Source organism: Arachis stenosperma, chromosome 6 (genome assembly GCF_014773155.1).
Source record: "Arachis stenosperma cultivar V10309 chromosome 6, arast.V10309.gnm1.PFL2, whole genome shotgun sequence".
NCBI lineage: Eukaryota > Viridiplantae > Streptophyta > Magnoliopsida > Fabales > Fabaceae > Arachis > Arachis stenosperma.
Window position 1 is genome coordinate 3367089 of NC_080382.1, and position 27168 is coordinate 3394256.

Here is a 27168-nt window from a genome sequence, read left to right on the forward strand (position 1 = left end):
GTATATATAAAACTTAAAACATCAACTTCCTTAATGGAAATTAAAAATTCACAAGTTCCAAAATAGCAAAACAAAACAAGATAACTGCCACTAAATTATAAGAGAATTAGGGTGCAAGAACACAAAACCAAGTATCAAAATTTACAATTAAACAAGAGTAAAATTTAAAACTAGTAGCAAAATTGAATTGAATCTAGCAAAATCTAGAGAGAAGTTGGAGTTTCAACTTTCAAAACCATTTTTCTTATCGTTTTTATAAATTATTATCTTATTATTCATCTATCTTATCTTTAAAATTCTATCTTCAATTTTTTAGTTTTTATTTTAATTTAGATATTCTAATTTTATCTTTTCTTTAATATTAAGATTATAAATTGGTGAATAATCTATCAACAATTACTCAATCCTACAATTAGAACCATTTATCAATCTGATTGATTATCAATTTTTTTATTATTTTTGTTCATTGTTTATCCATCTACTTAATATCCAATTTTTTTCATTGTTTATCCATCTCTTTAATATCTAATATTTGTTCATTATTAATTGATAATCACAGTTGGCGATAGAGATTAGTGATCCAATCAATTTTTTCACTGTAGTGTTTAGAAAACAATCCATTGTTTTGATTACAAAATCGAGATTAGTGAATATAATCTCTAATTTTGCAATTCTTTGTTTCAATTTTTTATTCATGAAATTGATTGTGTAATGAAAAAATATTTTTTTTTATCTTTTAGTAATAGATTTTTTTCTGAAATAAAATAAAAAAAATTATTTTTTTTAAAACCCAATTTTTTAACTTTAATTTTTCAAATACGAATTTTTTTATGCAAAGCAAGGCGAACTTCACTTCAAATTCTAAAACAAATGACTAACTCAAATTATTAAGTTTCACAATAGACAATGGCAACCATTATTATTGTCTCCAGAACATACAGGAGTACACAAGAGTACACATGAATAAGTCTTATTTTTTTGGAAAAATAATGGTTTTTTATAATTTATAGTGAAAAAATTCTTGTTAAATATAGTTTATTCCCGTGTATCTATGTATTTCTCAAATTGTTTTGATGATTTCAATCGATTGAATAAAAAAATTCCACATGCCGTGCAAAATTCAATCAATTGTGTATCAATTCTAATCCATTAAAGTTTAGGAAACCTGAGTTTCAACCGATTGGTTTGTGCATCTAATCGATTGAATTTCTAACAAATACGATTTTCTCAATCCAATATGTATGTAACGGATCAATGATAAAATTATGATCGATTAAGATTGCAAAATATTTATTACGAGTAATGAAAGATCTAATTTGTTATTGTTTTAGTTTTTTATTATTAATAAACATGATCAATAAATGATAAAATAATAATTTATAAAATAAAAAATTAATTTTATAATTAAATAATATATAAAAAATTAATTTATAATTAAAATTAAATAAAGACTACTTTACAGTTATTAAAAAACTTAAAAAATATGTTTTGTTATGGGATCATTTAATGATCCAAACGTTCTGAGACTATCAAATCCAGTGCCACGTAACTTACCTAAATAAATGTTAACCTTTCTTTTATAAGTGGTATAGACTTTATTCTTCTTGGTCTTACTAGTAATACCTGAATACCATGTTTCCTAAGTCCTAACCTGAAAGGTTGCGAAGGTGCATAAAAGGATTTTGAACGCTAATCTCATCGTACAAAATTTCACCCATAATTTTTTCAAATATTTTTTGTCTTTGCAACAAACATGCTCAACTACACACGCACATACATTATATATGTTCCTTTTTTTTTTTGTTTTCACTACTGACTAAAAGCCAAATTCAAACTCATATGTGGCTGTTTTGGAGACATATAAGATACCACTTGAACGGTTGAACCACCTTCAACCACTGATATTAAATACACCCACCTGGTTCGACGACGTGCATGCCAAAATGTTTACAATATTACGAGTTATAATTGAAAGCCCATGACCAAAAAGTGGTTAATATCGTAATAAAGTAAGACTTAAACGCAAATCGAACTGTAGCTGTAATGTATTGATAGATTATATCTAACCACTACCACAACTCGTAATTACACTAAGGGGGAAAAAATCAAATCAAATTCAAATCCCTATAACACATTTTCCTAATCAAAGGCAAAAAGTGCTACCCCACCCAATAGCAATCTCGACTCATGAAACTTTTACATACTATGCTTGCTTTAAATTACATATACACCACAAGGTTACAATATATACGGAGAGAGAGGACACGGCACACAATTTGATGGAACACGGGTCGGTTATGAACCTTTCTGCGGCAGTGTTTCAAACGCAGATACTGTGTTCTCAAATTTTATGCGATGCAATGGAGCACCACTTTGCTTAATAGCGCAGGCTGTCTTTTCTTCAAGCGGACAGCGTGCTTTAAGCATGGAGAATACATGGTTATTTAATCTCCTTGCCTTTTTCATTGCTTCCAATAAGACTTCCCATCCCTGTTGAAAGAATAATAAATGCGATCAATGAAGTTCGATTCACCTCTAGACATTATAATAGGTTAGTATATTGAAGAAATACACAATAATTATTTAGGCATATGCAGTAATTGACTTGATAAATATAACAGATCATAATTACGTAAAATAAGCAAAGGTTCTTTGGCTTTGAATCGAGGAAGAAATATAAACCTGCATAGCAAAGTGTGAGTTCTTATGTGTTTGTATGACAGATGCAGCCTCTACTTCTGCAATATTGAGTATCTGATATGAAAAGTCAAAGAGCTCGAAATGTAGCTGTTGCCCAAGCAAATATATTATAGTGCATCCACCCCAAGCAACTGAATCTCCTAGCCTTTCATGACTATTTGATGACACTTCTGCAGACTCTTCCAAGTATCCCTATGTGGTCCAAGCAAAAGACCAAGTCAAACTAAAGTTTAACCAAAAGAAAATAAATAAATATGTCATGAAACCTAGGCTTTTTGGAATTGCGTGAATTGTTGCATAGGTCTTTTTTCTCTTTTTATTTGTCTTATGCTGAAATTTTTTCTTTTGGGGTCAACAATAATCAAACTCTAGACTTCTAAGTTTAAGTTGATAAGAAAAGACACATGAATGGTTATATCTCTATCAAGAAGAGTATTAGAGAGAGAGGGAGAGAGAAAGAGGGAGGGAGGGAGGGAGGGATACGGACCCGTCCAACCCCAACACAAATGCTAATGCAGAAAGTGAAGTTTAGCAAATCCTATGTAACGCCTTCAATGCACTAGAAAACTATTAAAAAGGAAAGGGGTATATATGTACTTTAAAAAAAATCAACATAGTTTTGTGGAAAGTTTCCCCTTACAATTTGGAGACCACTGTATATTCTGTAGAAATCTTTAGAAATTGTAATATCAATGAAGCCTGTCTTGGGCGCAGCACTCCATTTACTACAATATTTATCTAATGCAGCACTGGTGAAAGCTAATGCATACTCCAGGACACTTCCAGTATTCAAGTTAGCTTTGTATAAAAGATCTGTAATAATAATAACATCATCAGCAAAAATAAAATGCTCATTTTTCAAGACAACAAAAGTAAATGTACATATAACATAACATTAAGGCCGATATCATCACTAGGAAAAAATGTGAAGAAAAATGGGATAAACACTATACATCACTAAATTGAAGATGCGTGAAATTCTGTCGTTGATGATGTGCGAATAGCAAACTGCACCTAAAAAATTTCGAAGCATTTTCATGTTTGGGAGGGTACAGTCACAGAAGCAAATCGCTTTGGAGCTTGCAGCTCTTTTGTTAGAAATTCCATTTTCAATCTTTTTGCCATCAATCTGGCATGGAATATGTCCAGAACCAGAACAGCTATCTCCACCACATCATACTGATACAAGATTCTATAAATAAATATTGTTTGTCTTCCTACTTCTGTTTATTTAATTTCCACCATCTTTTTGAAATACCTTGTACCAAATTATACTTCCTACTGTCATAATCTGAGCTTGTTTTCGTGAAGGACAATGTTGTAAATGACTCAGAGAGCTGGAAGTTTAGTTAGTAGTGTGGTTAGTTAGTTGAGTAGTTATAGTTAGCTTGCTATACTCTTTCTATATATATAGACCTCTTGGTTTGGTACTGTTTGTAATTCAATTCAGTTTCATAGATCATTACAATTGTTTCTCTTTTACTCTTGCTTACTCTCTTCTTCTCTGTTAATCTCTCTATTCAACATCATCTACTGCATCTTGCAGCAGTTTCTTGCTGCACAAGCATTGCTTCAAGAACTCCTTCTTGATATCAAAAGCTGAGGATCAAAGATACATAGTAGACTCTGATGAAGACTCGGGCAACTCCAACAAATCAAATGCTCAAATCACACCTCAAACAATTGCATCCCTCCCGTCTAATTTCTTTCAACAAAAACCCTTCAACCCAATTGCAGACAAATTGACAGAGACAAATCATAAGACTTGGCAACAAGAAGCACTATTTGCAATTTGGGGGCAAGATCTGCAAGATCGTCTTCACCAAAATTGAATTCCTCTTCAACATGAATCACCAGAAAATCAAGTAGCAGGTATTGAAACTTCAAAGTATAAGCAATGGCACCAGGATAATTATAATATGATTTCTTGGATGCTTGCTCGATGTAACATTCAAGAATAAGATGGTTGGATGTACATTTGCTTTTGAAATTTGGGCAAGGATTGAAGACCATTTTGCAAAGTCCACCAAATACAAGATCAAGCAATTGAAGACTCAGCTGAAGACCATCAAGGTTTGAATGCCTCTGACTATATCTCTCAAATCAAGAACATTGCAAATTCTCTTACTGCCTTGGGAGAGAATCTTATCTCTGATCAATACATTGAAGCAATCTTGGAAGGGCCAAATGAAGACTATGATGTTCTATTGACTATGGTTAATTCTAAATCTGAGACGTTCAGCTTAGCTGAAGTGGAAACTATGGTGCTTACACACGATGATATGAATGAGAAATTCAGAAAACCTGGTAACTCTATGTTTCAGGCATATATTGCACAAGGTTCTTTTCCACAGATTCCTACCAATCTGAGAACTAATGGTGGAAGAAGAGGTAGAGGTGGTGGACGTTTTGGCAGAGGAGGTAGATCCTTCTATGGTAACAACAGACCTCAGTGTCAAGTTTGTGGTAGATTTGGTCCATATTGCATGGAATTGTTTCCATCGATTTAACCAAGAAATACCACACCCTTCTCAATCCCAATTCAATAACTCAAACTCATCCAATTCATCTTCAAATCTGTCAACCATAGCGTCACAATCCAATTCTTCTTACACCACTCCTCTACCACCAGCAACATCATTCCAGAATCCATCTGCATATCTCACTGTTCCTAGCATAGTGTTAGATCCTTCTTGGTACCCTAATACAGGTGCTACTCATCATGTGACCTCCAAGCAATCCAGTATGCTTACATCTTCAGAATATCTTGGTCCAGAACAAGTTCATCTTGGTAATGACTCAGGTATTCCCGTATCACATACAGGTAGTTCTTTTCTTTATGCTATAAATTCAAGATGGTGGTTTTCTCTACAGAAATTAACACATTCTCCACAAATTACCAAAAATCTAATTAATGTTTCTATGTTTGCCAAAGATAATTGTGTTTATTTTGGATTTTATGCTTATCATTGTGCTGTGAAATGCCAGTTTACACAGAAACTCCTACAACAAGGTTTTAGAAAGAATGGACTTTACCAATTTGTGCCAAAGAATTGCTCATCCAATCTGTCACATGTTTTAGTCGTCTCTATATGTTCCTTTGATTTGTGGCATAAGAGATTAGGTCACTCGGCCACTAAAACTGTAAACACTATACTGAATAAGTGTAATCTTACCACATCAAACAAAATTCCAGATTCTGCTATTAATGAATGTAAGATGCATAATCTTCCTTTTCCATAATCTCTTACAACAATATTGCCCCACTATAATTGGTATATTCTGATGTTTGGGACCCAGCACCTTTGATTTCTCACCTTGGTTTTAGATACTATGTAACTTTTATAGATGCTTTCTCTATATATACTTGCACTTTTCTATTGGTTAATAAAACACGGGTTCTTAATGCTTTCAAACACTACAAGACATTTATGGAAAGACTAACAAATTGCAAGCTTAAAGAGTTGCAATCTGATAATGTGGTGAATACACCTCAAAAGCTTTTGCAGATTATATGGTGCAAGAAGGGATACGTCACAGGTTTTCTAGCCCATATATCTCTCAACAAAATGGTAGAGCTGAGAGAAAGCATAGACATCTCATTGAGATGAGTTTGGCAGCTATATGATTTATTGGGATGAAGCTGTAATGACAGCAACATACCTGATAAATAGACTTCCTACTGAGGTATTATCTAACAAATCTCCTTTTGAAGTTATTTTTAACCAATTTCCAGATTATCAATCTTTAAGAGTTTTTGGTAGTGCTTGTTTTCCTTTGCTTAGGCCGTATAACAAAACTAATCTTGACTTTAGATAACAAAAATGCATTTTCTTGGGATTCTTGGTATAATGGGTATAAGTGCTTAGCAACAAATGGAAAGATTTACATTTCAAGGAATTTTTGTTTGAGGAAAATCAATTTCCATATAATTAGTTGTTTAATTCTTGCAGTTCTACAGTCTTACTTAAATCTGACTTAGTTATTCCCAGCATAGGACCTCAAATTAGTGTTCCACAACATACAAATAACAATATCCTTGCAAATTCAAATTTCTTGTCTAGTACTAATCCTCAGGATCCTTTCACTAATTCTAATAACCATCCTACTATTTCTGCTAACTTGCCTAAATCTGTCCAAAATGATAATTGCAATGTTGATAATTGTACTCCTATTATTTCCCCTAATCCTAATCAGACTTCTATTGATCACAACACTAACATATCTCCAACTAGTGACACTATCCCTATATCTGGAGTTCTTCCTTCTTCTAATAATCTAATTAACAAGAATCTGCTAATGCCAACACTAATATAACTTCTGACACAAGCACAAACACACATGCTATGCTAACTAGATCTAAAATTGGAACTTCTAGGCCTAGGGTGTTTATTACAGATGTGACTACTAATTCATATGATGAACAACCTCCTAAGACCACTAAGGTTGCTCTTCAATTTCCTCAATCGAAAAGTGTTATAAAAGATGAGTATAATGCCCTGCTTAGAACCAATACCTGGACTTTAGTTCCTAAGCCTCAAGATGCTAAGGTTATAGGATGTAAGTGGGTTTATTCTATTAAGAAAAACCCTGATGGAAGTGTGCAGAAACACAAAGCCAGACTAGTTTCACAAGGTTTTTATCAAGATGAGGGGGGCTTTGACTTTGATAAAGTCTTCAGCACAATGATTCGATCAACAACAATTAGGACTGTATTATGTTTGCTTTATCCAGAAATTGGGTAATTAGACAGTTTGATTTTAACAATGCGTTTTTAAAAGGTAACCTTCATCAAATTATTTACATGAAACAGCCTATTGGTTTTGAACAACATGCTGAGACACATGTTTGCAAGCTTAACAAATCTCTCTATGTCTTGAAACAAGCTCCTAGAGAATGGTTTCTTAAGCTTAGCAACACTTTATGTACTTTTGGTTTTCAGAATGCTAAAACTGACACATCATTGTTCATTAGAAAAACAGCATCTTCTACTATGTACATATTATGCTATGTTAATGACATTATTACAACTGGTGATAAATCTGATGAAATCAGTGATATGATTAAAAGATTAGATGCTGTTTTTGCCCTTAAAGACTTAGGGGAATTGAGTTACTTCCTTGGTATACTGGTTCAAGTCAATTGCACCTTTCTCAAACCAAGTATATCAAAGATTTACTTTCTAAACTTGGCACGGCAGGGGCTAGTTCAATGCCTACTCCCATGATCTCTTCACTACAACTCCTATCTACTGGTTCTGTAAATTTTGAAGATCCCAAGTTATTTAGAACAATGTTGGGATCATTGAAATATTTATGCGTCACTAGACCTGATATTCGATTTGCTATTAGTAAGATCAGCCAGTTCATGCACTCTCCCTTGCTTGCACACTAGAAAGCAGCCAAGAGGGTGCTCAGATACCTTGAAGGGACCAAGGATCATGGTCTTGTTCTTTACAAATGTCAAGACTACGGCTGTATGGCTTTAGTGACTCAGATTGGGCAACAGATTTGGAGGGCAGAAGGTCAGTTTCAGGTTTTTGCATTTCTTTAGGTGCTAATCGGATTTGTTGGTCTTGTAGGAAGCAAGCAACGATTAGCAGGTCCTCTACAGAAGCAGAATTCAGGAGTTCAGCATCTTGTGAGGCTGAGCTTGTTTGGCTTAGGAATCTGTTAGAAAAACTTGAAATTCGATTGCCTACTTCACCTACAATCTATTGTGATAACTTGAGTACTGTGTTACTCACTGCTAACCCTGTGATGCATGATAAATATAAACATTTTCAGTTGGAGGTTCAATTGATCAGAGATAAATTGAGAAAGAATGCTCTTCATATTATGCATATTCCTAGGACAGATCAAGTGGCTGATATCTTGACCAAGCCACTCTCTGCTGCTACATTTGAGAAGTTGAAGCACAAGCTCAGAGTCATACCAAGGTCTGACTTGAGCTTGAGGTGGGTGTGAAGGACAATATTGTAAATCTCATAGAGCTGGAAGTTTGGTTAGTAGTGTGGTTAGTTAGTTGAGTAGTTAGAGTTAGCTTGCTTTACTCTTTCTGTGTATATATATACCTCTTGGTTTGGTACTGTTTGTAATTCAATTCAGTTTCATAGATCATCACAATTGTTTCTCTTTTACTCTTGCTTACTCTCTTCTTCTCTGTTAATCTATCTCTGTGTTCAACATCATCTACTGCATGTTACAGCAGTTTCTTGCTGCACAAGCATTGCTTCAAGAACTCCAGTTTTCAACTATCTTCTTAACATCCAACACGTGCACCTTATATTTTATTTTTACTGGGGAATACGGCAAGTCAACAGAAAAGGAAGTTGGAAATCATCCAATTACCTGCTGCTTCTGCTTGCTTTGACATGATGTGGAAAGAGGTAGGAGAAGGGCAACCAGGATATGAAACCATCGCAGCAGCAGTTGATTTAAAGAGACTAACAACAGGGCTGTCACCACTATCTTGAGTAGTTAATATTTGTCCATCGGCTCCAGGAAGTAAGCCCAGCCAAGGAGCAGTTTGCATGAAATTCTTAGTATCTATTTCTCTCTGTCACAGATCCAGCATATTAATCATTAAAGAGAGCAAGAAAACATTCAAAAGAAAAAGTCACAATCTCTTACAAAGAAGAGATGCTGAGTCCTTAAGTAAAGAGAAACAAAAGGTTATTCCTCCCTATTTGCAAGGGATAAAGCAGCCTTTCTCTGAGATTTATTTGTTCAATCTTAGTGTCGAAACAAAACTTATTTATTCACTCACCGAGTTATGTCAAAACAAATGATAAATAAATTGATAGCTGCACTAGGTTACTGACCAATACAATATCTAGAAGCCCCATCCAGTATAGTACACTTCCAATCTCTTTTATGCCATGAAGAACCTCGGCTTTCAGCTCTGATTTTGTCTCCCAATTAAGATGTTCTTTCACAAGTCTGACACACCCTGCAGAGATAATCAAAGAACTAATTTCACAGATTTGATCATGTATGTGCTGTACCGGGTTTCATAGTAAAGATATTTTGTTTATTTTACCAAAAAAAAAAAAAAGATATTTTGTTTAAGAGTCACTACGAGTGATGACAGTGAAATATAGCTGTATTAATGCATTTCTAGTAAAACATTTCTGTGCTTCTAAGGTTTAATTGTCCTCCACCAATGATCTCCAAATTCAAAATCAGTTGAGTACTTTTGACTCTAAAGCAAGACAAAGAAAGAAGCCATATATACATATAAGGACAAGGAAATATATGCTACTAATAATTAATGCTCATTTTAGAAAGTCAGGCACCCTATGATTAATGCCTATGTTACATGAATTCAGAATGCAGTACAATACATGCATTATCCAAATATAAGAACTATTAGCATAGGTTATGTAACAAAACATGCCCTGATTTTGTGAATGATTCTGCTTTCTGCACAAATATATACCAAGTTTTTAGGAATTTCCGTGAGTACTGATTAAGGATAATTTTCTTTCAAGATGTGATAGAACTTTACATTTTTTTTTTTTGGTGACTTGATAGAACTTTACATTTAAACATCACAGAAAATTTTCAGACCAAAAAAAAAAGGTACAGTGAAAGGAAAATGTCATCTTGTACCTGTCACACCTCCATCAAAAGGCAGAAGTCCAATTGATTTAGGTAAGGATTCTTGTAACCCTGTGATCATTGGTTCAAGCAAAGTTATCTGAAAATGGCAGGCAGTACATTGTCAGTGAGCCACCTCTAGATTTTCTATAATATAATGTAAAAAATACAGACACAAATGAATATGCACCAAATTCATAAATGTGCAATCCATAATTCAAAATCAGTACCCAATGGTTAAAATAGCTAGAAAGTTTCAGTGGGTTCCTAAGACGAGAAGAGAAGGAGTAAGCTAGAAGGTTTAAAAAAGGGGCATTTGTAAAAGATTCTGACACAACTATTTAAGTTTCTCTGAAATTCAATGTGGATCTATATTTGAATTAATCCATGATCTAACATGTTGCCACTAATATCCCATTGCACTGAGCATATCATTTTGAACCTATCAACACATGAATTCATTCAATGTTCTAACTCATTTTCACATGTTTATTCAGAATCACCTCATCATTTCTCCAAAAATCCAAAAAATTCTGTACCACATTGCCTGTTACTGACAGATGGCATAGGTGTCTTAGATATGGATGCAATAGTTGTGTTATGATAAAAGGTTTACCCTTGATATGTAAAAAATTTTCATCATAATAAGCAAGGAAGATTTCAGGAGTTTTCACAGATCAGCAAGTGTCAGTCAAACTAACTCATTTAGACGACATAAAAATGAAATACCTTGTTTGATATGTGATCAAGAAGGGCCCTAATAAGCCAAGGTAATGATCGGGATCCCAGAAGTCGAACAATAGAAAACATGTGAGGCATTCCAAAGAATCCACTATGCAATCGTGCAAAACTTTGATGAGCAGAATTCAAATCCTAGCATATAGAGATGGAGTAAAATGATAAGAAAGTGGTATCTCTTTCAGAAGATTTTTATAAAAAGGGGGAACCAAAACAAGAGGGGAACTTGTATGCACGGAAAGAAATTAGTAAAACACAAATACAGATACACAAACATTCACTTCTTCCCCTGTCACATACACTATATACACATATAAATATAGTTATAACTTGATGTGTGTCAAACACAGAAACTAATACAAAAAACACACAAGAATGATAGTTTAAAAAGAGGGGGCAGGGGATCCGGAAAACAAATGCTCTGAAATCCAAGAAATTTGGTCAGACTTCCATTTGGCACATTTATATCAAGGTTTCATACAAGACACACGTACATTGTTAGACTTCCCAATGGAAATCAAGATAAACAAAATTGAACAGAGACACCAGTCTAATAAACTTATTTCACACACACATATGTATTCAGTTGTGCTAAAAGTGGAAGTATCTGTATCTTATGTTTACCATAGCATAAGATAGTTAAGCAATCGACACTATTACAATTGATTTTCAAATATTCTTTAATGAAAATTGATGCAACAGGAATGCGTACTTGAGTACCACAATAGAAACTAGGCTTAGCAGAAGGTATGGATGGCTTTTGAACAGGAACAGCCTTTGATGATCTGATAAAACGTTGAGTGGTGTTGCAGAGGATGAAATTTGGCAAAAAATCACTTTGCATCTCAGACCAAATCTAGCATGCCAAAAAAATAAAGAAGACCTTGTCAAAATGCAGGACACGAATCAATTCTGAAATCAGATTGCGGTTTCTGCAAGAGGACTTGACATTAGAAAAATAATGTGAATTCTCAATGCAGGATGTCTTATTAATGCACAACGCAGAGAAACATCAAGCTGAAAGATCCTTAGTATGAAAGGATATACCTGTGAGGCCAGTCGGCTAGAAAATGAAACAAGAGAAATGTTTTCCTGCATCTCATTCAACATCAAACTGAAAGAGTCAACAGAAAGATCTCTCGACAGTAGTTCGTGTGAATGTTTTAGGATATCCAGTAGCTTCTCTACTTCCTGAAATAAAATAGTAGAGTATAGCTTTAGTTAATGGATTCTGAAAGAGGAACATAGTTGTTGGCTTAGGGAAGTGGAAAAAAAGTAGACGACTAACCACTATGGCACACAGATCCTGACACTCAAATCGATCAAACAGAAACTCAATATTTTCACGGAAAACTTTGTTCATCCGTTCGGTGATCAAACTTCGCAAATTAATCATCCTTCCGAGCAACTGTGCATCAAATGATTTTGATCATATGAGAGAATAATAGTTACTCAAATTTAAACTATATCCCAAAAAAGAAAAAAACAACAAAACAATACAAGATAACCCATTGATCCACCAAAGCAAATCTTGGGAGGTAAAAGTTTATATGATGTAATCTATTAACCTTCACTCTAGTCATTTTCAACAGCATATTGAGCCTTATAGGCTGCACAGAATACTTTTCTGCATTGTCTGAGGCAAAGAGGAAGGAAGGATCAAGCAATTCACTGCACAATTTTGGCACCAACGGTGAAAACAGGTTAGTACATAAAATAATCAAAAGTAAATCTGGATAAGTCATTAGAAACCCAGCCTACCTTGCTGCCCAACTTTTGTAATATGTGAAAATGGTTTCACACAATTTCGAAACAAATATATCAAAACAATGATCCACCTGTCAAGAAAGGTTTGATCAATTGCAGGAGCATGGAAAAGAGAAAGAATACAAGTTACTTCCATTAATTTACTGTACTTAAGATTGTAGAATATGAGGATTCTACACCTAAAAGAAGCTGTATAAAAGATTATAGTACTTCACAAAAATTCACTAAATAATCATTTAACATTGTGATGGAAGTGTCTAATACCTCAGCTTCAATTTCATCATACAGAAATCGTTGCTTCAGCAACACCAATGCTTGCTGAGCTGAATCATTATAGATATCTAGTGGAATCAAAACACTCTCAAGAAGACCAGAATTTGGTGATTCAAGGACACAATCCACCAACATCCATGGAAGAGAACATTCAATTGGAAACTGCACGGAACATTTTGACCAATTTTAGTACAAGCATGGTGGTAGAAAAATAAATTCATGGAAGAAAATTGGGGAAAAAAATGAGAGAAAAGTAAGCAGGCCATGAATCAGGCAGTTAAAGCGTGAAATGCAGTACAATAACCAAGTTCGAAATGTAACATTAAAAACCCTAAAATACAAAAATGGCATCTTGTCAGCATATGTAAATTCATAGAAAGCTATAAACAAGTGTGAGGAAAGATCAGATACACAACATATACCAATCATCTTTCTTAATTATTTTTATAAAACACAAACAAACAGAAAGAGGGGGAACATAAATGAAAACGAATCCATGTGAAGCCAAGCAATAAGCTCTATTACACATTTCAAGCTGCTAGCTTACCGTTATTTGGTCATGTAGTTCAAATACAAGTGAATAATAGATTTCTGAGTGAAAAACTGGAAAATATGTAGCAAGTAGCAATGATATTTTTTACACTGTTCCCATCAAGGAGTGTTTATGGTGAAAAAGATGTGTAGTTCAAATAATCTAGTGGTGTGAGTATTACCTGAATTACTCTCGAAGACTCTAAATAAAATTCCCTAAACCATAAGAAACCAAGATCTGTCAATGTTGCAACTGTCACTGCAAGAATCATCACATAAGTTAGTTTACACTAAAAGTAACAAGGCAATGAAGCAAAGCATTCTAAATCATTTAACTGCTTCAAATGATGTTTTATTCCAATGCAACTCTGTTCATAATCAGGCATATGTCAACCCCACCACAAGTGTTCTTTACTATTGTTTCAATTATTGGGTAGTGTTCAAGTTACACTTCTGCTCCATCAGACAAGAGTGGGCTAAGCCCTTGGTTGGAAATGGTGCACTGTGAAGCCAGGAGTATTTGTGCAACCATATGATTTTGTTAACAGAGATGTGATAGAGAATATACAATTTCCAAACTAGCTTCCTAATACTGGATATGAACCATTTGGAGCTCGGGTCAGCTAGATTGAAGAGACTGTTGGTGTAGGTTTTGGATCTATCAATGGATAATGGGCCCAAAGAATGAGTCTTTGTCACAATATATATTCCAGGGTCGACAAAAGACCATTACCTGAGTAGTCCAAAATATGAAGGAAAAAACCAAGCTTGTAAAAAAAAGTCTCCAGCTGTTTTAAATCATTAACTGGAATTTCTGAGCCACTGTTACCAAAGAGTCCGCCAGGCCTCCGTAGGTTACCACCAGAAACCACCTCATATATTAAGAATTGCAAGCAGTGCACCTGTATCATAGATATTAATTAAGCAATTGGAAATTTGGTGGAATACGCAGTAGGTAGAATATCATCACTTTCAATGTTTGCATTCAAGTATATGTAAGACACAAAAGCAGGATCTACATGACGTGTATGCATATGATGGACCAAATATCGATTAATAAAAATAAATAAATAAAAAATAAAATTAAAAAGCAACAGAAATCCACTAGAAGAACTCCAAAAGCAGCACAAGCAGGGATGTAGAAGCTTTTCATGACAATGCTCAATACACTTCTCCTCTAACAATATCAATCAAACAGTGTGAATACATGGAAACCTGAAGGAAATTTCGTACATAAGGCCAGAGTTTTAAAATTTAATTTAAAATTTAGAAACAAAAATTGAGAGAGAGAGAGAGAGAGAGAGAAGAGGGGGGGGGAGGGGGAGAGAATGCATGATTCCATAAATACTTTCTAAGTCTGTGCAATATTTCAAAACAAAGCTGCATATTTGCTTTCTATTAAAACATAAGCCCATATGCAAGCTTGCTAGGTCAACAAAACATCTACACAACAAGCAGAATACATAGTTAGTTTTGATAAGAATTCATATGAATATCGCTCTTCAAGTGTAAGCATATCAAGAATCAATGGGTACACGTTATACAGCACAGTTCAGAAAGCAAATTTGAAAGCAAACCTGAGCGGCGGTAGGGGCAACTGCCCTTGGATAAAATATGTTTGCTCTACTTTCTTCACCTCCATGGTGTGAGGACTGTAACTCGGATTCAGACTTGTTTGTATTAGCCATCCAATCAGCTGAAAGGGTCCTCATATCCGAAAGAATCCTAAAAGTACACATCAGGGTGATTGAAACGAGTGATTTAAGTTTTTTAAGCAAGAAACAACTATTATATGATGCATACTATTCAAACACAGAACCACTTTCAAAATTCTATCAGGAAGTTAACCATCATAGAAAAAAATTCATTAAACCATCAAATATTGTGTTTTAGAAATAAAAATTGACTTCAAAAATGACTGAAACAACAAGTGCGAAATTGCAAATTTGAAAACCATGGCCACTCAATTGTCTAAACTCAACCAGAGAGAGAGAGAGAATGTTTTCCCAAATCTCAGATCACTTATGTACTTTCAACAAGTTCTCTCTCTTGATCCTATCTACTTCCTCAGACATAAAATTGTATCTTCAAACCAACCCTTTTTCAAGTTGCATAATGAAGAAAATATATTTCTGATACACAAAAGTGATGTTATTGTAACATACCTTATATATGGTTTAGGGGAAAGAAATAGAAAGTAAGGGTATTTTGGGCATGGAAAGTCTTGTAACTAACTCTGCCAGCTTCACACAGTAGTGGTGTTTGTTAGAGGGGAGAGGGAGAAATAACATTCTATATAAGAGAGGAGAAGAGAGTTAGAGGGAAGGATCTTGGAAATTAGGCTGGGCATGCCCTGTGGCCTCTCGAATGCCACCATCTATCATTCTTATTTCATTCTTTATATTCAATGACATCATCACACGGAGAGCATGATACCTCAATGATACCATTCAGCCCCTCAGCTGCCATTCCATCTTCTTCTATTCTCCACTCTATCCTCTGCATTATCTACTAGCTTACAGTAACACTATATTCTGCTATATTATGTGCATTATCTGTTTAGTTAGCTGCAATGGTACCAGTACCTTAGAGTTTCATGACACCCCAGGAGCAATTTTAGGACTTTCATGAATAGTTTCAACATGAAGCTGCAAAAACTAACTATTTTATACAATGTAACGTGAAATTGGATCCTACCTAGACAGGTCCTTCTTCTTTCTAAAAGTAGTCCGTAACATAGAAGCTAATGTGTTTTGGACGAAGTCTTGAACCTCAGCATGTATTGTTTCCCATAAAGCCTCAGCAACCAGTGTATCACACCGCTGCATCATAGATCCAACACTCTTTATGTAGCTTACAAGTTCAACCAGCCCTCTCCTTTCTTCTGCAGTGTAATTATATCGTACAACCTACAAGAAAACATTTTGCAGAAATATATTTCTCCAAGTTATTTTGAAGCTAACTTACTCAAACCAGATTATGGTAACTAGATTCAAAGCCGTAAATAGTAAAAAGGGACCCCAGAGCACAAGAATCCCATGTTTTGCAGAATCCGGGAAAGGGTTGCACCCAAAGGGTGTAACAGCATAACCTAATAAATGCATCAATGGGCGATAAATGCTAAGTGGTTAATTAACAAGCTCTTAGCTAATAAAATAAACAGGTTAATCAAGTGATAAATACTAAAATTCTTTGTCATCAACATGAAAATAAAATTGGCATCTTGAGCATCCTCACCTTTTCATAGTCTGAGAATGATGGGGATGCATCCTTGCATGGTCGAGAAAACTTCCAAGCACATTGTTCCCAGATGCGTGCAGTCCATCTGCTTAATAGCTGAAAACCTTCAACAATCATATCATACATGTTACCCTTTACTTCTTTGCTCCAATCAACATCAGAGCCATCAGTTGACTTCAACAACAAAAGCTGCAAAAACATAGTAGCAAGCTTTAAATGATATGAAGCAATTAACAGAAAAAAAAAAAAACAAATAAGATTTCAAAAAGAGCTTCTCTTTTGCAGCCCAGGCAGAGCAGAGGTGCAGCACCTGATTCATTGCTGAAGCAAAACGAATTGTGAAATCATCATGCTCAGCACGAATTGCTCCAATATGATTGATGATCAGATAATGTCTCTGATATGTGTCTCTCATGTCAAGGTTACATTCTAAAGGTACTACAACGAAGGCACATCATAAGTTTATGAAAAGATCTTGGATTGCAAAACTATACCGAACCCAAGACATATAAAAACAGGTAAGCCACAATAAACCATATAATGAACCAAATAATAAAACTATCCTAAGTATAATGTGTCACATTCACAATAAACCATATGCGGTGAAAGTGACAACAGGTAAGCCACAAAAGAATGGAAAATCTATCCCTTCATGGAATGAAATACTGGTTCAACAATTACAAATCAGCATCAGATCATGTGTAAAAACACAAAAACAATTTGAAGGATATTCTTGTGCCTCACGAGGTGGAAGTTCATGAGGTGCTGGAAGGGTAAGAAGTCGAGTTTGGGAAGAAAATTTTGGAAAATATGTTGATAATTCCTTCAAAATTGCAGCAGGAGACAGATGCAGATCTGGAAATGCAGGAATGACCACATCATTCTGTCAAAAGTGAAGAGAAGAGAAAAATACATAGATTTAAACTTCTTGACAAGAGAAAAGAATTCTGTGCAAAATTTTCACATAATCTAATAGTAACATTTCTTTCATAAACCAGTTGATAGAATGACATCATCAACGTACAAATACAATAATACCTTAAATATATTGATCAGTCTGTTGATTTTCACCCTCTTGTACAGAGACTCACTATCTTTCTCTGATGATGTCACTAGGACTACAAGAACAGGCAAGACACGCAAGAGTATGTGGCGCTCTGGAAAGAGAAGTGCAAAGTCCAACTCCAGAGACTCTACAACAAAGACTATAAGTACTTGAAGAATGTCTTCCACACTATTTCAAGTCAAGGAATCAAAGAAGAACTGAAAGAGGAGAATAATAAAAATGGTGACATGCTAAAAACTAGTTACAGATAGGTGTTCTTAGTTCCTGTTTGTAACATTATGCCAGTACATCAAATAGATATCATATATAGGATACTTGTTCACACGGAACATCTCAACATGCAGGTTCAACAAGATAGCCCATCTTGTGCTCAAGAAAATCTGCACACACAACTAATATGTCAAACACAGCTCACCTTTGGTTGGGCATGGCCAAAAAAATGTAACAATACAAAAGCTAAAAACAAGGGAAAAATTTGGGAAATAAATTATCTCTTAAGCAATCAACAACATAATAAATTCAGAGCATTCAACATGCCATAAACAAGGAAATATCAACAATTAAGTACCTGTAAATCATCCAACTCTTCCCTCATTGAATCAGTGTCTTGCCACTGACCGCTGACTTGTGTGAAAGTTCTGAGAAGTAGAGAAGAAAAAAAAAAAGATCAAATGTGAAATTTCACCAAGTAGTTTTAAAATTTCTAAACTGATCAGAAAGGCGTTTGCATGATTATTACCCTAAAGATTACCATGCAGATCATATATAGTAGAAAGCTTGCCAATGTTCTGAGTGACTTTTATAGTTTCACAAATTACTAAAAGATGATTCCATATTTCTAAGATCAGATATATTGAAAAGCAGAGGCAAACTGAACAGAAAATTTGAAGATCCTGAACTTGACGATAAAGTGACACAATCAGATATTAAATACTTACCGTTTATACCAAGAAAAGTCATTAGGTATGCTTGCCTTAGCATTTTTAAGATGATCAAGTTGCACCAAAACATCAAGTAACTTCAACATAGACCTAGAGTCAAGAAGAAAAATATCATAAATATAACGACACAAATTGTGTGAAATGAAAGGAGGGAGTGGCCACAGCCCAGTGATATAATCCAATAGGATGTTGAAGATAAGAATGCCAATAAGGTTATCAATTAAAAGATAAAAAAAAATAAATGAAGCACCATAACACACCACAAATGAGATATTGTAGGGCCATTAATGCGTCGCTCAGGCCGAGAAAAACGTTGCATATCAGCAGCTAACTGCATTCAAAATGACATAGACAGATATACTTAACATGCTATGTCTGAATCTGTCAGTTTCTGAAAAGGAAAGAAACAATTAAAAAAAGGTCCATACAACAAGTGACCAACATCTCATACCTTTGATGAAGCTGATGCTTGCCATCGCTGAATTTCACGCAACCGACTCATTTCCAAGTCCAGAACTTGATATGTTTCCAAATATAAATCAGCTTGACTTTGCTTCATCGAATCAGGAAGCTGCCCCATTGTGGCAAAATGTATAAATTACAAGAGACAGTATACATGTATGGAAATGAAAAACTTTAAAATGTACCTCCCCTCCAGAAGTTTAATAGTGTATGTTATCAATAAACCAAAAGTGATATAGAAAATAGCTGTGTGTAAAACGTCATGCTGCATTATGTAAAGCTATCAATTAAGTAGTGCGACTTTTTTCACTTGCAGAATGACAACTAGATGTAACTAAAGAGAAAATTCACCTGCGGAAGGGCTTTGACACAACTACGATATGTGTAAAGCACTGATGCCATTTCCTTCCCCTCTTGGGTAAGGATGTTCTACATTGTTTTCATATTAGCAGTAAGAAAATTATAATTAAAAAGAAAATGAAAATCATCTAACAAACAGATCTAAGTGTTGGCCCAAAAGCAGAATACCAGCTGATTGAGAGCTTTCGTATCCTCTGATAGAGATAATCGGTATGCAGAAACATCGCTATACTCTACAAAAGGAGGCCAGTACATGATAATTACTAGGCAGCCATGCATTGTATATTTGTAATTCGAAAAAAAAAAGGCTGAAATGCATGAAGTGTTTAAGAACAATAACAACACAAGTTCATAACATATCCATAAAAGAACAATGGAAGCATAAACAACAGTACCTATTGGACTATCTGTTGCACCTCTCTCAGTTGACACCCACACTCCAGGTCCTTGCACCTCCGGTTGCTCGTCCTACAAAATTAGGGCGAAAAAAAAGGACTCGAATATAATTAAACAAAAACCTCAAGTTCCTATAAATAGGTTACTTTGGAACTTCAGCATCAAATTGCATTCCACGCAAATCTAATAGTCATGGATCAGTAGTTTGTTTCAGTCGTGCTTTGACTACTAAACATTTCGGATAGGACGTCTAAAACAAGCTTGTGCAACTTATAAAAACCAAATTGAAAGTTTCTACAATTAGAATCAGCTCGGATTAAGTAAATTACAGAAGAATCAGAGTATGAACAATGCAAAGAACCATCCATAAGCGAACTTCAAGTTAAGCAACAAAATGAAGTAGGAAAATGTAGCAGAAATAAAATTGAAAAGGAAGAGAAAAATGAAGTGTTGTTACATCAAGCGAGAATGTGGAAAGAGCTGCAATGGCTTCCTCAACGGGCACAGCCATGGCCGTTGCGATTGTAGAAGTTGAAATCGAAGGGGAAAACAAAGCGTGAGATCAACTACAATTGATTTGGTTTGTTTTTCTCTCTCCCTCTTTCTCTAATTCTCTAAATCTCTCCCCACTTCACCATTCGGTTGGTACATTGGAGGACCCTTCAATTGCAAGGAAGAGCAGGTATGATGTTTTATGTGGACCATAATGCCCTCCTACTCTGCTGTATTTTCCGTTATACTTTCTGTGTTCTGTCAGGTACGCAGCAGAAAGCAGATTTACACTTTTTTTTTTTTTTGTTATGCGATCTTCAATTAAAGTTCACCTTCAATAAACAGCTTAATTAAGTTATTTTTTTAAATAATAAATATTTATAATTTAAAAATAAATTATTTTATATTTAATTTTTAATTTTAAAAATATTTATTTTAAAATAAATATAATAAAAAAATTTATTATAAAAAAATTATTTTTGTTTATAAATATTTAAATAATTTTTTAAAAAATTATAATTTAATTACAAAAATTATACTAAACATTAATGTTATATATTTTTATAAGTTAAAAACTAAAAAAAATAAGAATTATTTATGAAACTATCAAAACGGCCCTAACTCAATCATTACATTATTATATGAGAAGAAATTCTTATTTGACCATTTAAATGTTCTCTTAAATTCTACATAAATATAAGATAAATAAAATAAACAAACTAAATGAAATTTAATATTATACTAATATCTTAAAATAAAATAATTTACATATTGTTACGGTGGGTAACCGGAGATAAATGCAATGGATGGTGTTGAATGGCCCAAGTGCGTGAAGGAGGAGAACTCCGGATGGATCAGCAACTCGGGAGGCTCCGTCCGACTTGCGCGCGTGAATGAATGGGGGGTGGTACCTGCAAAGACACTCCGATGCTTAAGTTAGCAAGAGTGTGAGCAGGTCTAGAGAGTATTGGGCTTAGAGATACCTGAGGGGTGTCAGTGTATTTGTAGTGGTGAACCAATAACCACCGTTGGAGTAGTGCCGTATCTTTAGGATATTAACCATCCCATTATATTAGGGAGGTTAAGATATGGCTTCATGAAATGGTTAGAGAGATTTTAGGGGCGGTTACTCGTTTGAATGAGTGTTTGCTTGCCAGCTAATCTCCTATCCGACTTCTTTATACTAAGTCGTGGTTGACACCGACTTCTTAGGTGGAGGTCGGTGTTTTGTTAGGCTTAATCTATTGGATCAGGCCTTTTGGTTGGACCTGAGCCCTTAGCATTGGGCCAGGGTATGAACAGTGCCCCTACTTGAGCCCAAGATCCTTTTAAGGCTTGGGTTCAAGTATTCAACTCGGGTTCGTAGCCGACTTTCACGGGTTTTGAAACCGACGTGATTTTCGCGACCTTTTGTTTCTGACAGTTACGTCAATTCAAGCGTCGTGTCCGTTGAGGAAGCATTTAGGGATTGAGGGCTTTGGTAACGGTGTAATCTCATTAATGACTGCCTCGTTTTTACCATTATGCCCCTTAGCCTATTTATAAATACTTTCCCTCTCTTTCGTTTTCCGTTTCTGCAATCTTTCAAACTTTTTCTTGCCTTGCTCGTGCTGTATTCTTGTGTTCGAAGCTTTCCGTTTTCTTCAGCCTTCATTTCTTCGGATAAAGGTTAGTTTTGTTTCTTCCATGTCATGCCTTATGTTTGCATGTTTTGTATTGTGAGTGGGTAGGTTGGCCTGTAGATTCTAGCTTCGTATCTTTCCTCTTTAGGGGCCGTGTTTTTTTATTTTTCTTCCTTTTGTAGGTTTCTGCCACTTTTCTTTATATAAAAAATGGCTTCCGTAGATGTTCTTTCTCTGTGGGTTGATGACACTGTCCTTGGGGAGGAACCCCTGGTCGATGCTGAGTTTATCACTCATCTTCGTACTCATCACCGGCTCTGTACTTCGGAGGAGGACGAACCAAAATATGAATTGATAATCCCGGGTCCTGAAGACCGGGTCTGTTTTGGGAGAGTTAATGAGGCGGCCCCTCATTTTTTCTTCATGTATGAATGTATGATCACCCGTTTGGGTGTTTTTCTTCCTTTCTCGGATTTCGAGATATCCGTTTTGCATCACTGTAAAGTTGCCCCTACTCAACTTCACCCCAATTCTTGGGGTTTTTTGAAGGTCTATCAGTTTATTAGCCACGCTCTGGACTTTTCGACCTCTTTGGGATTTTCTTCTTTCTTTTTCATATGACTAAGCCCTTTAGTGGGCTAAACAACAAACAGCAGTGGGTATCATTCCGAGCCATACAAGGTCGGAGGATTTTCACCCTTTTCGACGAATCTTTTCATGACTTCAAAAACTACTTTTTCAAAGTTCAAGCCGTAGAGGGTCACCACCCCTTTTTCCTTGATGAGCACTCCTCCCCTCGCTTTCCCCTTTATTGGTTGGCGGCCTCCCCTTGTGAGAAGTATGGTCTAGATGACCTTGACGAGGTGGAGGCGGCCATTGTGGGGTTTTTCCGAGAAGCGTGGGGGAGGGCCCCTTACTTGGATACCAGAAAAATTCTCCAGGGAACGCCGACTTTTGTTCAATCTCAATTAGGTAGTGCATGCATTTCTGATTTCCGAGTTGTTTCTACCGACTTGAATGTTGCCGACTTATAACTGTTGGTTGTTTTTTCTTGTAGATATGGCAAGGAAGAATGCTCAGGAGGCTTACCAAAGGGTCCAGGAGGCTAAAGCGAAGTCCCGAGCTAGGTCTGGTGGTGCCAGGGCGATCACCTCTCCTCCTCCTCCTCCTCCTCCTCCTAAAAATACTGGCACTCCCTCTCAACCCATTGTCATTTCTTTCTCAAGTTTGTCTCGACCACCCCCTTCTGCCCAAATTCTCTCTGAGCCAGAGAAGAAAAAGCGTAAGACTTCAGAGTCTGGCTCTTCTTCTTTTGATGGTGGGGTTAAGGCGGATGCTCTGGCATTCGTCCGAAAGAACATCTATCCTTTTATAAGTATGGATGATGTTTCTGTTCGAAACCACCTCACTACCATGGCCGAGGAGAGTTTTAGGGCAGCGGGTGTTTGTGGCAAACTTTTGGACATTTTCGAGAAGACTCCCCTCAGCTCTTTGGGGGCATCCTCGAGGGTTGAGGAGTTGCAGGGGAGACTTCTTATTTTTGAAAAACATGAGAAGGAGTTGGAGGAGGAGAGAGATAAATTGAGGAAGGAGAGGGATCACCTTAAGGAGGAGGAGGGTAAGCTGCGGGCTCAATGTACTTTGGAGGTGAATTTGAGGAAAACGGCACAAGACAGCTATCACAGTTTATTTCAGGATATTGTGGCCGTGAGGAAGGACTTGCTGAATTCTCGGAACGCATACGCCGAGTTGGAGGACTCTATTGCCGATGGTGCCGAGGAGTCTTGGAGAATTTTCTTGGAACAAGTCAGAGTTATCGCTCCCGACTTGGACCTTTCTCCTTTACATCCTGATAAGGTCGTCATCGATGGTGCTATCGTGGATCCTCCTGCCCCCGAGCTTGTTTCCGAGTCAGATTTGAAGACTCGGGGGCAGAGGATTATTGAGTCTCCTCCTCATTCTAAAAATGCTCCGAGTTCTTCCTCCATTCCTCCGACCGGTCCTGGCGGCGCCCCTCCTGAGTCTGGCGGTGATGATTCCTCTACTCCTTTGAAAAGATAACTTTATTTTTTATGGCTATATGGGGGCTCGGCCTGTGAGTCCCCCCTTTTTTAAACTCGTTTATGTGTGGTTGTGTGAACAATTTTGCTTTGGCCTTTTAAGGCCGTAAACAAAAGTATTTCTGACGAATGCCCTTTTAAATAAGGGTATGAAAATAAATGCCCTTTTTTGGATAAGGGTTTTGAGTTACCTTGTGCGTGTATGCTTTTTGATATTTTGAAAATCCTTCTGATCTCTTTCTGAAAACCTTTTTGTTTGTTTGTCTTTTCAGACTTTCTCGTTTAAGGACTTTTTTGGGATGCCCTTTAAACTTCTTCTTAGGTTTTCATATCTCTTTTGTTATTCCTCATACTCGACTTTCGTTTTAGTGAGTTCTTATGACTTAGGTTATTTTTGCGATGCGTTTTTCTTCTACTCGGTTCTACGCTCCGATTTAAGGATCGGTGTATTTCCGAGCTCTTCTTACTCGGAATGTTGTACCAACTTATGAGTCGGACTTGTTTTCTGAGTTTTTACGATCGACTCATATAACCTCTTTACGCCGACTTGTACCTCGTCGTTTTATCCTGACGACCATCTAGGTCGGTTCATGGGATTTTCACGTTTTGTCGAGCTTAAGTCGGCGCGTTTCGTAGAAGGACTTAGAAAAATAAAGAAGGATATTTATAGGAGATATTATGAATGAAAAAGATCTTTATTAATTGGGGAGGTACCTTCTTTTGCTACTAAGGGTCTTGATAGCCTATTTTTCCCTTAGTCTCTACTATGATGCCTCGTTAAAAACCCTTCTCCAGAAAAAACCCTTTTTTGAAAAAAAAAAATCATGAAGTTGGGAAAAGAGTACATCAGGGAGTAGAGTTCGCTTTTAACTGTAGTACCTTTTCATATTACAAGCATGCCACGACCTTGGTAGCTCAGTGCCGTTCAGGTCGGTTACTTTATAATAACCTTTTCCTAAAACTTCTTTGATTTTGTATGGCCCCTTCCAATTTGCGGCGAGCTTTCCTTCTCCCGATTTGTTGACTCCAATGTCGTTTCTGATTAGGACCAAGTCATCTGTAGCAAATGTTCTTCGAATGACTTTCTTGTTGTACCTTGTAGTCATCCTTTGCTTCAACGCAGCCTCTCTTATCTGGGCATCTTCTCGGATCTCGGGAAGCAAGTCGAGCTCCTCCTTGTGTCCTCGTATATTTCCGACTTCGTCGTGGAGAATTACCCTTGGGCTTTGCTCATTGATTTCTACTGGAATCATGGCTTCTACGCCATAGACTAGTCGAAAGGGTGTTTCTCCCGTGGCGGATTGAGGAGTTGTCCTGTAAGCCCATAACACTTGGGGGAGCTCTTCAGCCCAAGCTCCCTTTGCTTCCTGTAGCCTTTTCTTTAATCCTGCCAGTATGACCTTGTTAGCTGCCTCGGCTTGCCCATTGGCTTGTGGGTGTTCCACCGAGGTGAACTGGTGCTTGATTTTCAGACTGGCTACTAGATTTCTGAAGGTGGCATCGGTAAATTGGGTTCCATTGTCTGTAGTGATGGAATGAGGTATTCCATACCTTGTGATGATATTTTTGTAGAGGAACCTGCGACTTCTTTGAGCGGTGATGGTGGCTAGCGGTTCTGCTTCTATCCACTTTGTGAAGTAATCTATTCCCACGATCAAGTATTTGACTTGTCCTGGTGCTTGGGGAAAAGGACCTAACAAATCCATTCCCCATTTTGCAAAGGGCCAGGGAGAAGTGATACTGATGAGCTCTTCTGGTGGAGCTACGTGGAAATTTGCATGCATCTGACATGGTTGGCATTTTTTCACAAATTCTGTGGCATCTTTCTACAAGGTTGGCCAGTAGAATCCAGCTCGGATTACTTTTCTGGCTAATGACCTTGCTCCGAGATGATTTCCGTAGATCCCGCTATGTACTTCCTCCAACACCTCGGCGGTTTTTGAGGTCGATACGCACTTTAGTAATGGCGTTGATATCCCTCTTCTGTAAAGGACATTTCTTACCAAAGTATAATGCTGTGCTTCCCTTCGGATCTTTTTAGCTTCTTTTTCCTCTTTAGGGAGGATGTCGAATTTCAGGTATTCGACTAAGGGATTCATCCATCCGAGGTTTAAACCGACTACCTCAAGTACCTCCTGCTTATCTTCTGTTTTTGCAACTGAGGGCTCTTGGAGAGTTTCTTGAATCAGGCTTCTGTTGTTTCCTCCTGATTTGGTACTTGCTAACTTGGAGAGGGCGTCCGCTCTACTATTTAGATCCCGAGTTATGTGTTTGACCTCGGTTTCCGCAAAGCGCCCAAGGTGCTCCAAGGTTTTTTCCAAGTACCTCTTCATATTGGGGTCCTTTGCCTGATACTCTCCGCTTATTTGGGAGGTCACCACCTGTGAGTCGCTGTATATCATCACCTTTGTGGCACCAACTTCTTCTGCTAATTTTAATCCGGCGATCAAGGCTTTATATTCTGCCTGATTGTTTGAAGCCGGAAATTCAAATTTTAAGGAGACCTCTATCTGGGTTCCTTTTTCATCTGCCAATATTATGCCTGCGCCGCTCCCTGTTTTGTTGGAGGATCCGTCTACATAGAGTTCCCATGTAGTCGGTTTTTCCTCTTGTTCTCCTGCATATTCTGCAACGAAGTCGGCGAGGCATTGGGCTTTAATTGCCGTCCGAGTTTCATATCTCAAATCAAACTCGGAGAGCTCTATCGCCCACTGAACCATTCTCCCTGCAACATCCGTCTTTTGGAGGATTTGCTTCATGGGTTGGTTTGTGCGGACTCTTATTGTATGAGCCTGAAAGTAAGGTCGTAACCTCCGTGAGGCTATCACTAAGGAGTAGGCAAACTTTTCTAATTTGTGGTACCTTAGTTCAGGGCCTTGTAGGACCTTACTGATGAAGTAGACCGGGTGTTGTCCGACC

The 27168-nt window shown here is 36.6% G+C and overlaps 1 protein-coding gene across 1 annotated transcript; it reads right to left on the minus strand.

Annotated features, from left to right (window-relative positions):
- Positions 1–1866: 1866 nt before the first annotated feature.
- Positions 1867–20807, minus strand: LOC130933490 (protein PIR). Its single transcript, XM_057863125.1, has 30 exons — positions 20533–20807; positions 20075–20147; positions 19848–19912; positions 19671–19748; positions 19309–19428; positions 19118–19188; positions 18855–18947; positions 18485–18554; positions 18232–18296; positions 17889–18084; positions 17577–17733; positions 17161–17249; positions 16848–17039; positions 16308–16519; positions 15188–15335; positions 14344–14512; positions 13793–13869; positions 13071–13241; positions 12801–12877; positions 12608–12710; positions 12328–12447; positions 12087–12230; positions 11752–11895; positions 11031–11174; positions 10314–10401; positions 9524–9651; positions 9051–9258; positions 3341–3513; positions 2683–2892; positions 1867–2490 (listed from the first exon to the last, which is right to left on the minus strand). The coding sequence occupies exons 1-30, from the start codon at positions 20584–20586 to the stop codon at positions 2296–2298; spliced, it is 3834 nt and encodes a 1277-aa protein (XP_057719108.1). The 5' UTR covers positions 20587–20807; the 3' UTR covers positions 1867–2295.
- Positions 20808–27168: the final 6361 nt, after the last annotated feature.

Coding starts and splice junctions, on each gene's coding strand:
- LOC130933490 (XM_057863125.1), bottom strand. CDS start 20,586: ATGGCTGTGCCCGTTGAGGAAGCCATTGCAGCTCTTTCCACATTCTCG. Junction 19,429..19,670: donor GTGTCAAAGCCCTTCCGCAG/GTGAATTTTCTC, acceptor ACAATGGGGCAG/CTTCCTGATTCGATGAAGCA. Junction 2,491..2,682: donor ACTCACACTTTGCTATGCAG/GTTTATATTTCT, acceptor TTCTTTCAACAG/GGATGGGAAGTCTTATTGGA.